Genomic DNA, 11876 nt, shown 5'->3' with positions numbered 1-11876 from the left:
CCTATATGTGACCTGAGACAGGTGACTGCCCCAGTTTCTTCTTCTGTAAAATAAGAAGAATACAAGTCCTCCTTCCCAAGCTGTTTGAGGGGACTTGTGGTGATGTTGTTGATGTTCGTGCTCAGAAGATATGTGCCGAATGGAAGAACGGGTGACTCAGGCAGTGAAGTCCAAGGTCGAGGGGAGGTCGGGCAGGAGGAGAGCACAGGCTATAACCATCTCCGAGGGCCAACTGTTGGATTTTGCAGAATTTTGTAAGCCAGTTGTTTCATAAGTTAAATTATAAAAAAAAAAAAACCTCCAATACTCAACACTCATCACTTCCTAATTATTTTACTAAATTCTGCTTTTATCTATGTTCTTGAGAGGATTTACCTTTGTTGTATCGTTTATTTTATGCATAGTTGGTGGCTCAAAATCAGCATGGGAGTATTTACACCAACGATGTTGGCGAGCACCACAAATCACCGCTTGGGTACAAATCCACCCCAGGAGCCCTCGTCCTATGTCCGCAGCCCGTCCCTATTTCTGCAACCCCTGCTACTGCCACACTGGGAAGCTCCGGGCTCTCAACAGCTCCAAAAGCTGGTGGCGGGCGCCTCCTGGTGGCTGCTTCGAGCACCTGTCATCCCCAACGCCCGCTTCAGTCGCGGGGCCTTAGGGAAAGCCGCCAAGGGGCTCTGGGGCAGCAGTGTCCTCCAGTGGAGCGGGAAACGTGGGGACCTGCTCCCTGCCCAGAAGGACGGGGTGACACTGCTCAGATGTCCCCCAAGTCCTTCGGCCTCTGGGCCCACTCCATGATGTCGAGTCCCCCATCTCTTTCTCTCATTTCCAAAGGGCAAGTAAACCCATGTTTCTCCTAATTCATAATCCCACCTTTTCTAGGGTCAGCTGCCCCGGCCCAGGGTGGACACCCCTCTCCCACCAAAGCACCCTGAATGCCTTCCTTGCATGTCACACTGGAGAGTTGGGGGCAGGAGCCAACATCCCTCCACTTCTGACTCGGCCCCCAGGGCCTGCCAGGTACGTGCCCTCCTGCCGGGCCAGTCTCCCAACCCCCTCTCCAGCTGCAGCCGATACCTACCGGGACTCAAGCCTGTCTTTGAACTCTCTCTGCAGGCCACTGAAGTGAAGGGATCCGTGGCTCCCAAGGAGGCCACTGGAGGTATTTTTCTAGAAGAGAAACATTCCACCAAGATGAGCTGTATTCCCCTCCCAGAAGGTAGAACAGAGTGCTTGTCGCAGCAGCTCCTTCTCTTGATCCCAGAGTGACGGAGAAGGATCAGGAGGCAGAAGATCCCAGGTCTGAATCCGGGCTCCTGCCACTCTGGAAGCTTTGGCGGGCTGATGCGACCCTCGGGGTCAGCGTGGGTCCGAAGGCAGTAACGCAGGCACACAGTGAGCCTAGCTTGAGTAGGGCAGCCAGTGGTCCTGATTTGCTGGGGCTGCGGAGTTTCCCCCAATCTGGGGCTCCTAGGGCTAAAATCACAACGTCGCACGCTACTGGGGTGCTCACCCAATGCTTAAATCGGGGGTCAGCAAACATACAGCCTGCCGCCTGCTTGTAAATAGAGTTTTATTTAGAACCCAGCCCACACCATTCATTTGTGACATGCCATCCAGCACCACTTCGATCTATGAAGACGGAGGATGGGGTTGAGAAGTTGCAGCTGAGACCACGTGGTCTGCAAAACGTAAAATATTTTTGGTCTGGCCGTCTAAGAAAAGGTTTGCTGACCCTAGACTTTTTACAGAAACCTTATAGGCTTCAGCTGTGCTCATCCCTGTGAGGGGTGAGTGTTAAATGGGAGACAGGCCCCCTATAGAAGGCAGAGGTCATGGTGGGTTTCCAGGGAGGATGGCCTTGACGTTTGTCTGAGATTTGAGGGGACGGGGGGACAAATTCTGTAGGCCAGAACTAGGTCATGGGGTGAGTTGAATAAAGTAGATTCAGGGAACAGCCTTTGTGTCCCCATGACAGCCTAAAACCTTCTCCAGCTGCCCAAGGATGTACCAACATGTCCCAGCATCCAAGAGATGATGCTGAAGTCAACTTTAGGCCCAGACAGGGGGCTTCCTGGAGGGGGCTGGGTTGAACAGCAAAGGACCAGTCCCCATCAAAAGGAGGCACCCTGATACCCTGAGACATTCAGGCATCATTTGTTCATCAAATATTTATTAAAGGCCTGTGCTGTACCAGGCTCTGGGCTGGGGAGTGGGATACGTCAGTGAACAAGACAGAGCCCTCCCTAAAATGTAGGCACAGGGGCAGACGAGAGAGGGCAGGAAAGGGGTTACTCTGTCCCCAGAAGGAAGCTCGTTGGTCCACACAGCCTCAAAGAAGCCTCTCCAAGTACACCCCAGACCTCGGGCCAGGATCTCACCCTGGGCTCCCTGGGGAGACGCCCAAGAAAAGCCAAGCTGCCCCCAAGTGCAGGGGTGATCGCGAAAGGCCTCCGGAACCCGGCACCCCTCCCCCAAATGCCCATTCCTGTATGGTGACCAGTGCAGCCAGAAGACTCTGGGTCTTCCCTGGGCTCCAGGAGAGGAGACCTCAGTGGTTGAAGGCATTCGAGGGAGCCCAGACAGGTGGGAGGCAGGGAGGTAGGGGGACCTCCCCAGCCTCCACTGGAGGCAGGAGGGAGACCAAGGCGGCTCGCTCACCAGTCCTGCTTTGGCTACAGGAGTTCAGCCCCTTTCAGGCCTGTGGGGCAACCCTGTCCTAAAGATCCCCATCCCTGGGGGGCCCCAAGGAAACCCAGACCATGGAACAGAGCCTGGGTGCTCGGTGGTAGCCTGGTGGGCCCTGGAGGGAGCGAGGAGGCCAGGGTCCTGCTCAGGCGGACGAACGGAGGAGTTAAGGGAGGAAGCTCTGCAAGGTGAGGTCGTCCCCATCTCGGCCCTCCCCAGGCTCCGCCTTTAGGCCCTGGCTCTTGGCATTGGGCAGGCCCCCATTGGCTGTGGCAGGGGGCACCTCGCCCCCCTCAGGTAGCAGAGATGAGATGCAGACCATCTCGGTGGGGGAATAATTGCGCACGGGGTACATGTGATTCTTGCGGGAGAGGCGGACGGCCAGCACCACGGTGCACACGAGAAAGGTTGTGGCTACCAGGGCCAAGATGAGGATGGCCAGTAGGCACTGCTTCACAGGGATGCGGTCTGGGGCCCCTGTGGGAATGGGGGCCACGGAGCTCTGTGGGGAGAGACGCTGCCTGTTTTTCCATTGTTCGGTGAGGACAGCAGACAAATTGCCCGCTGCCACAGTGGTGCTGTTTTGAGGATCAGAGGTCACAAGAGGGACGGTGGTTAGGCGCCCTATGGTGGTGGCTGGATCTCCGGACAGGGGCTCTGTGGCAGAGGGCTCCGTGGACAGGGCGTTTGTGGCTTCTGGACCTGTGGACAGGGTCTCCATAACAGTAGACTTCATGGATGGGGCCTCTGTGGCAGCAGGCTCCGTGGACGGGGCATCTGTGGCTTCTGGCCCCGTGGACAGGGCATCCGTGGCTTCTGGCCCTGTGGACAGGGTCTCCACGACAGTAGACTTCATGGACGGGGCCTCTGTGTCCGCAGGTTGCGTGGTCAGTGCCTCTGTGGCTGCTGGCTCTGTGGACAGGGCCTCAGTAGTGGCCCGCTCTGTAGACAGAGCCCCCTCTGTGGATGGAGCCTCTGTGATGAGAGGTAATGTAGTGGCCGGTTCTTTGGTCAGTGGGTTCAGTGTGACAGGAATGCCTTGTGTGGCCACTTCCATGCTTAAATTCCCCAGGGTCACCCCTCCTGCATCCAGGCTAGCCGACTCCCCTGTGGTCACCTCCAGAGTGTCTGGCTCAGGATTTCCATGCCTCAATGTTGCCAACTCTGCCAGAAGTTTTGGGGTCAGGGCCAAAGACCCAGGGTTATCTGTAAGCATTTCTGGAGGGCCTGTGCCTTCTGTAACATAGTCATACGAGTCCTCTTCTTGGTCCTCATCCACTTGTCTCCGGCCCCGGGCGAGCAGGGCGTCTGGGGCCTCCTGGGTTCCATTCTTCCCTATCCCCCACAGCTGGAGGCTGCTGTCAGGGCCCAGCAAAATCAGAAGAAGGAGGACTTGCAGAGACATGGCACCTGGGGGGAGACACGGACAGAGGGACATCAGGACAGCCTCACCCCTGGGCTTGCCAAGCCCCCTCTACTGCAATGGTGGACAGCCAGAGCCAGGAGTACGTCTGATGGGGCAGGCACCTAGCGTCAAGCATCCACAGGACCCAGCGCATGTCTGGTACACAGGGGCTCCCCCGCAAAGAACAACTATCATTATTTAGTGACATCCATAGGTCCCTCCAGAGGGCCCTGCCACTCTCCTCTATGGTGCCTAGAAATGTTATCTCCCTACCCTTGGTGATTCAAACTGCAAAACTGTAGGCAAGACAGTCCACCGAGCTATAGAAAGAAACTCTCAGAACTTCTTGTTAGACAATTCTGTCACCCCTTGTGATTTCTAGTTTTGCACACATTCATCATCTATCATGAGCCCAGTAGTGCCTGCTTACAATTCATGGATAGATCCATGTACATACATTGCCCATGGATGGGGTCCACCAGCCAGCAAGTCTGGAGACCATGGGTCAACAGGATCAAGCTGCTTGTTTGGGCCTTTGGGGCCTTTTGGAGTCTGCTCCTGACCTGTGTCTCCACATCCCTCTCTCCTACTTTCCTTCGAATTGGCTCCCACCCTACACAGGGCTGGCCTGTCCCTCAGATTCTCAGTTTTTCCCATCCTCTCTCAGTGTCTCTGCTTGGTTTGGTCCTCACTTCCACAACTGGGATGACGGTACCTACCTCATAGTTTATTGTGAGGTCGAAACAGGCAATGCCTACGAATGAAGCCCTTAGTACCTCGTTCCCATCGCAAGCTCCAGCAAACGGCAGCTACTTGGGCTCCATCAGTAAGCCTCTCCTGTAAGTCCATAAGGGCCCAGAGCCATCAACTGTACCATTTGGGGCCAGGAGAAAACTCCCATCTCTTCAGAACGGTCCTGCCCTCCAGGAGCTGACAGTCACCTCACTTGCCTGGGGGCCCATTCTCCTGGAACCCTTCTGCCCCCTGACCAGCAGCCAGAAAGGAGAGTGCCTCTCCTTTCAACTCTCTCCTTGGTCTTTCTTCCTGGCATTGTGAACACCCGTGCTCTCCTCATGCTCCCCCTGCACTGGCGGGTTGTTTGCAGGATTCAGAATCATGCACTTGAAGAACCTGTGGGGAGTGACAGCTGTGTTCTGGGCCAGGATTGAGGTATTCCCGGTTTTCTTGGACATTATACCCTCAGCAGGGCACAATCCCAAGCACTGTGTCTGGAGCAGAGCCTGGGTCATTTCCAGTATTTCCTTTGTACCTCACATAATTTAGAGCAAACCGGTTGTTCCTCCTCCTTTGAGTGACTGTAGCTTACTCATAGGTTCCGTAGCTTCCAGGCTCAACCTGACCTCCTTCACCTGTTAGTTGATGTTCGTTTCTAAAATGTCACTCTGGGGGCGCCTGGGTGGCTCAGTGGGTTAAAGCCTCTGCCTTTGGCCCAGATCATGATCCCGGAGTCCTGGGATCGAGCCCCAAATCGGGCTCTCTGCTCAGCGGGGGGCCTGCTTCCTCCCTCTCTCTCTCTGCCTGCCTATCTGCCTACCTGTGATCTCTGTCAAATAAATAAAGTCTTAAAACACACACACACACACACACACACAAAACTTTCACCCTCATTACTGCACTGGCCCCAGACAAGAGAACCATCAACTAATTAAAAAATAAAAAATAAAAAAATAAAAACAAAATGTCACTTTGATCATGTCTTAAAATAATTCCTTAAACCAAACTTTACGATACCGGCACCAGACACATCAGGCCTTCACAACTGTTTTCATTTTACTGAGGAGGGATAAGGCTCAGACAGGTAAAGCAGTTTGCCCAAAGGCACACAGCTGGCAAGTGGCAGGGATCAGACTGGAGCCCAGGGAAGATCCAGGAGGCTCTGTGGAGAAACCTGACCTAGCTGAAAGGGGCAGAAGGAGCAACGGCTTGGAAGAGACCTTAGCTGGCTGTCTTGGTTTCTGTGGCTGGGATTGGGGACCCGGTTGAGAGAAGGAAGGCAGGGTAAGAATAAGAAGGACCTCGGGGCAGCTGCGTGGCTCAGTCGGTTAGGCATCCGACTCTTGATTTTGGCTCAGGTCATGATCTCGGGGTCGTGGGATCAAGCTCCCGGTCAGCTTAGTGCTCCACATGGAGTCTCCTTGAGATTCTCTCTCCCCTTCTCCCTCTGCCCCTCCCACCCCAATAAACAAATAAATCTTGAAGAAGGAGAAGGAGAAGAGGAAGAAGAAGGACCTTGAGGGCCATCTCATCCAGAAAGTTCTGTCCCATATGAACTAGGTGCTATGCACGGCACAGGACTGAGACACAGACCATGGGGTCAGACAAAAAGATATTCAGATCCCAGCACTGTTCCTTCTAAGCTGTATGACCTTGAGTTTCTGAGCCTCGGTTTTCTCATCTGTAAACTGGGGATACCAATCTGCCTCTATCTCATTGAGCTATTAAGGGAATGATGGACGCAGATGATGGACTCCAAAGCTCCAGGCTTGCAGTAGTAGGAGCTTAATAAATGTATCCCTCCCCCACACACGTGCTCATGAACATTTTTGGCCTCCCAACCCGCCTTTAGGAGGCAGAGTGTCTTTGCACAGGGGTGGAGTTCCCGCTTGGGGGTAATCTCGGCCTTACTTTCCTCGTGGGGGAGGCAGGGCGAACTTTAGGATCCGTATTTCAAAATTACCAAGACTTGTACCCACCACCCCCACTTGGCAGTTCTCGGTTCCTGGAAGGCAGAGCCCTCAGCCACTTCCTGGAAGCAGAGAGGGTGGGGACAAAAACAAAAGGCCCCACCCCCGGGCTCCTGGGTGGAGGATGCACCTTGATGAGTCAGGACCCGACTTTCTGCAGCCCAGAGGCAGGGAGGAAGGCGTGGAAGGGGAGGCTGCCCACTCCCTGTGCCTATCCCCACCATCCCCACCATGCCCAGCATGCACAGGCAGCTTGGAGGGGAGACCACTCAGCAGCTGTGTAACCCCAGCAGGTTGCCTCAGTTTCCCTTACTGTAAAATAGGCAATCTGGCTTGAAAGAATATGCCTGGGTGGCTCAGTCGGTTAAGCCTCTGCCTTTGGCTCAGGTCATGATCCCAGGGTCCTGGGATCGAGTCCTGCATCAGGCTCCTTGCTCCGCGGGGAGCCTGCTTCTCTCTCTGCCTCTGCCTGCCGCTCTGCCTGCTTGTGCACATGCTCATGCGCACTTTCTCTCTCTCTCTCTCTCTCTGACAAATAAATAAATAAATAAATAAAATTTAAAAAAAAAAGAATGGATCTGAGAATCAGATAGCATGCTGCAGGGAAGGTCTCTGATATCTGGCATCCAGTAGGGGTGTTTTACCGGGGGACCCTCTTCGGGGCTGCGGACAGAGACGCAGAGGAAAGAGAAAGCTCAGGGTCAGGGAAGGTGTGGCTGCGGTGGCCTCCCTGCCTCCCCCAGGGGCAGTGAGAGATGCCATGGGCTCCTGCAGGAGAGCAGAGAGCGCCGTGTGTGTGGAGATAAGAGAGGGCACACCGGGAAAGCCCCATCTCCCAGCCCAGGTCTATTTGGGGGCGACAACCTTGTCCAGGGTGTTCCCGCTGTTAGTACTCAAAACCTCTCATCCCCTTATCCCTCGTCCTATTGCCTCGGTCCCAGGCAGGCTGGGCTGGCTGGTCACCTCAGCCTGGTGCCCGCCACTCCACGGGCTTCAAGGGAGAGGGACTACAGGGACCACGGACACCACAACCACGAGCCAGGCTGCAGCTGGGCAGGCATCCGCTCATTTAACAGGACGAAAATCCAGCTCCTGGGGTTTCTGGGGCTCTGAGGGGGCCGTGCAGGTGGCAAGGAGAGGGGCAGAGTGTGAGCACTGTGTCTGGCAAGTAAGATCCTGACTTTAATATTTGCTAAGATCAATATATTGTTATACAATGAGAATGGCGTATCAGAAGGCTGGACCATTCCACACCAGCACTGGGTGCTACGATTCCCATTATACAGATGAGGACAGCAAGGCTCAGAAGACTGAAGGCAATTCCTCAGAGTGGTGAAGCCCTCCCCTTACACCTTTCTCCCCCCAGAGGCAGGAAGACGGTCACTTACCACAGGAGAGGGGCTCTGAGAGAGGGGCAAAGAGCTACTACGTCCTCTCTTCCTGCTTGCCTAGCGGAGTAGGTCAGATACGGCCCGTTTCCTGTCTTTTACCCTAAAACCAGGTTGCTTTGCTGGGGCCCCACCCAGGCTGTGGAGGGGCAGGCTGCTGGCAGGGGCCGCAGAGGGGGTGGAGGGCCGCGCCCTGCTCCAGGCATGGCTGCGGGCGGCACCCCCAGCGCTGCTCGGGAAAGACCCCATGGCAATTCCGAGAAGCTTGGGACTTCACAGTCAGAATCTTGGATCCCGGGAATCCCTGCACTCAAGAGTTTGGAAGCTTGGGACTGGAAAGACAGAGCATCTCAGGGTGTGGGTTGAACAGCAGGCCGAGAGAAGGGGAGGCTCCAGATCAGCAAGTAGGTCAAACTGAGGCCCAGGTGTCCCCCACTCCCTCCAACCCCCGCTGACCCCAGGGCAGTTCTCAGTCCTGGCAGCCAGGACAGGCCCTGGCCCAACTCGGGATCAGGTCCAGCATCAAACCAGATCAAGGCTCAGCTCTGGCATGCACAAGCTGTATGACCGTGGGCAACTGAACTCACCTCTCTGAGCCCCAGATCCCACGTCTAGAACACAAGGACAATGATAGCACGTACACTTCGTGGGGTGGTTGTGGGTTGAAGTGAGCTGGTTCAGGTTGAGTGTTTAGCATACAGTAAGTGCTCCATAATGGCCAGCTGTTGTCTCTGTCATTCTGCATTCAGGGCCGTAGCCTGGAAAAAATCCCACCCTGGAATAGCTCTGATGTACCTCTGATCCTTTTTTTTTTTTTTTTAAGATTTTATTTATTTATTTGACAGACAGAGATCACAAGTAGGAAGAGAGACAGGCAGAGAGAAGGGAGGAGGCAGGCTCCCCGCTGAGCAGAGAGCCCAATGCGGGGCTCGATCCCAGGACCCTGAGATCATGACCTGAGCCGAAGGCAGAGGCTTTAACCCACTGAGCCACCCAGGTGCCCCGACGTACCTCTGATCTTGTCTGACAGCGAGGGCTGGGATAGGGAGCCCTAGAAAACTGTCTCTACACCAAACCCCAGGCCATCCCTGGCTTGCAAATCACAGGAATCAAGTGTAGACCATGTTCCAGGGACTGATCTAAGAGCTATGCATGAATCACTGGCTCACCCAAGCCCTAGCATCTCCTCTACTAACCGCACGTGAAAGATGCGAGAGAGAAACAGAGACCCACTTGGCACCTAGAGTCACGCACCCAGTAGGAGAGGGCTCAGCAACTTGCCCCTGGCTGTTCTCATTCCAGATCCAACTCACAGTCACAGCCTCCTATCATCTGTTCTCCAGGGCTGAGCAAATGACACCTCCTCCAAGAAGCCAACCTGGATTGCTCAGGCACAATTAACCGTTCCCATTGTTTAAATCGTTTAAAATGTTGTTTACTGTCTGTCTAACACTCTATTCCCATTGACCCATAAACTTCAAGAGAATGGGAACCACAGATGTCTTGCTGCTCACGCCCCATGCTCAGGACTTAGCAGACAGGCAGGCACTTAGCCGGTGTTGTGACATTTGCCCAGTGGGGCACAGGCACAGTGCTGCCCCACCACCGCCCCCACCAGACTGCAAGCTTTCGCAGGGCAGGGTCTCCACTGGGTCCCCAGCACCGACAGGCCTGGCCTCCTGGGGGCTCACCAAAGGCCCATTGCAGGAGGGGACTTGGGAATGGGATAGAGGCAACCGGCATGTGTGTTCTTGCACTGGGCTTGCCGTCCTGCCCTTCCCGACTTTTCTCATCGTCGCCACTGACCCCATCAAGGAGCCCTTTCTGGCTGCTTTTTTACCTAATTACCACCCATCCCCATAAACTGATACCGCAGATACACCTGTTTACTGTTCCATAGCCCTGTGCAGGAACACAGGGCACAGTGATGGCTAAGATTTGTTCTGCTCCCTGCACCCACCAAAGCAAAACAAAACAAAACCAACTTTTACCTTCCGGACCCCGAATTCGGCAGCCTAGCATAGAGGAGGCAAGGTATTTTGCACAAATGAATTCAAAGAGACCCACACTTGGTTTTAGTTTACCAACTAAGGATTGTCTGAAGAACTGTGTATGGACAGGCAGATGGACCAGCACACAGATGCATGGACACACTCCATCCATCCTATCTTCTTCCAGCCTGAGCCCCAGGTCCCACTGCCGTCCTCTTGTTCAAGCTCAGCAAAGGAGACCAAGAGACCACGGCTGGGGTCACCCTGGGCTCTATGAGGGTCCTGTGGCTAGATGGGGGTGGGCAGCGAGTCCAAGGCCAGCCACCTCCCAGGCAGGCCATGATGGGCGGCTGCTTCTCCCCTCTGAGCCTCAATTTTCTCATTGGCAAAAGGGAGGCACAGCATTTCTGGATGACTGCCCGGCCCATCAGAAGACCCTGCTCCTGCCCGGCCGAGCTTCCCGGGAGGCGCTCAGCCTGGCAGCCCAGTCCCTTCCGCCATCCGGGCTTCAATCTCCCCTGGCCGCTGGCCAAGCCTGGTGAGGGAAGCATCTACCATTTCGGGTGTGGCCGGGCAAGCCCCAGAGGAAGCGGCTGAGGGGTCTGGGGCCAGGAGGGTCACCTCTTGAGCTCCCTGCCCACCCAGAGACCTGGTCTTAGTGGGTTGGAAGTCCAAGATGGGAAAAGAAGAAAACAAGAGGGTCAGGAAGGAGGAAGATAATTACAGGCGACCGGAGCCCTGATCATTGTTTATGTATTCTAATTATGATTATTTTCTCTTTTGCTAGCAATATTAGTTAGTATCCTAATTCTAGTATTTTCATGATTTGCTACAGACCAGTGTCATCTTCTCAACTTTATAAAAAGCATGAAAAACATGACTTTGGAGACAGTATTGTTATGGACCCATAGCCTGAGTGGCCTCAGGATACAGCCTGCACCTGCCCTCTCCCTTTCTGGAATCACCCAGATCTAAACCTACCTCTGCTCTGAGCCAATCCCCTCACCTCCCTGTGCCTTGCATGAAAGCAGAGCTCGTATGATTGTTAGGGACCTGTTCCTGATTTCTGTGATTTTTTTCAAATTTAGAACCCCCCACCCCCCTCAAGCCAGCTGGTGCCGGCAAGCCTGATGGGAGGGTAGGACGGAAGTTGAGGGAGGGAGCAGGATCCAGAAGACACAGCGGAATGAGGCCACGACCTTGACCCTGAGTCCCCGGGGCTCTGGTTCAGAGTCAGGCTCAGGTCCTGCCCTGGGCTGCCCACTGCTGTCAGGTGGGCCTGCTGGTCCCAGGCCACCGCCCTCCCCAGCCGCTCCCTGTGGGTGGGCGAGCGGGCGCCTACCTTACTCAGCAGAGCATGGGACGGCCGCCTCGGGGGCCCAGGAGAAGCAGCTTCTCTGCTGTAGCGACCCGGGACGGAGCCCACACAGCCAGAGTACTGCTGTGGCACCCCGGCCGTGGTCCCGGACCCCGCCAAGCCTCAACGGTCTGTGTGAAAGAAGGAAGCGAGAATGTGGTTACTCAGACAGGGCCACGTGACGGCCCACACCCCCTTGTTTGTGACAGCTTTGGTGGCGGTGTGGATTGAGACTGGGTGGGTAGTGGGAGACGGGGACCCTCTCGGGTTCCGGTAACCGTGCCCAGGCCGAAAACCACATGGAAGCTTTCCTGGGGAGGGCTGCGTGGGAGGCACGAC

General features: G+C 55.2%; 1 protein-coding gene across 1 annotated transcript; it reads right to left on the bottom strand.

Moving 5' to 3' along the window:
• Positions 1-1563: 1563 nt before the first annotated feature.
• SELPLG (selectin P ligand) lies at positions 1564-11674 on the bottom strand. The gene is made up of 2 exons (XM_080821979.1): positions 11523-11674; positions 1564-4101 (listed from the first exon to the last, which is right to left on the bottom strand). The coding sequence occupies exon 2, from the start codon at positions 4094-4096 to the stop codon at positions 2858-2860; it is 1239 nt and encodes a 412-aa protein (XP_080678105.1). The 5' UTR covers positions 4097-4101; positions 11523-11674; the 3' UTR covers positions 1564-2857.
• Between the last annotated feature and the right edge of the window lie 202 nt (positions 11675-11876).

Source organism: Martes martes (genome assembly GCF_963455335.1).
Source record: "Martes martes genome assembly, chromosome: 13".
Taxonomy (NCBI): Eukaryota; Metazoa; Chordata; class Mammalia; order Carnivora; family Mustelidae; genus Martes; species Martes martes.
This window is presented reverse-complemented; position numbering and strand designations above follow the sequence as displayed.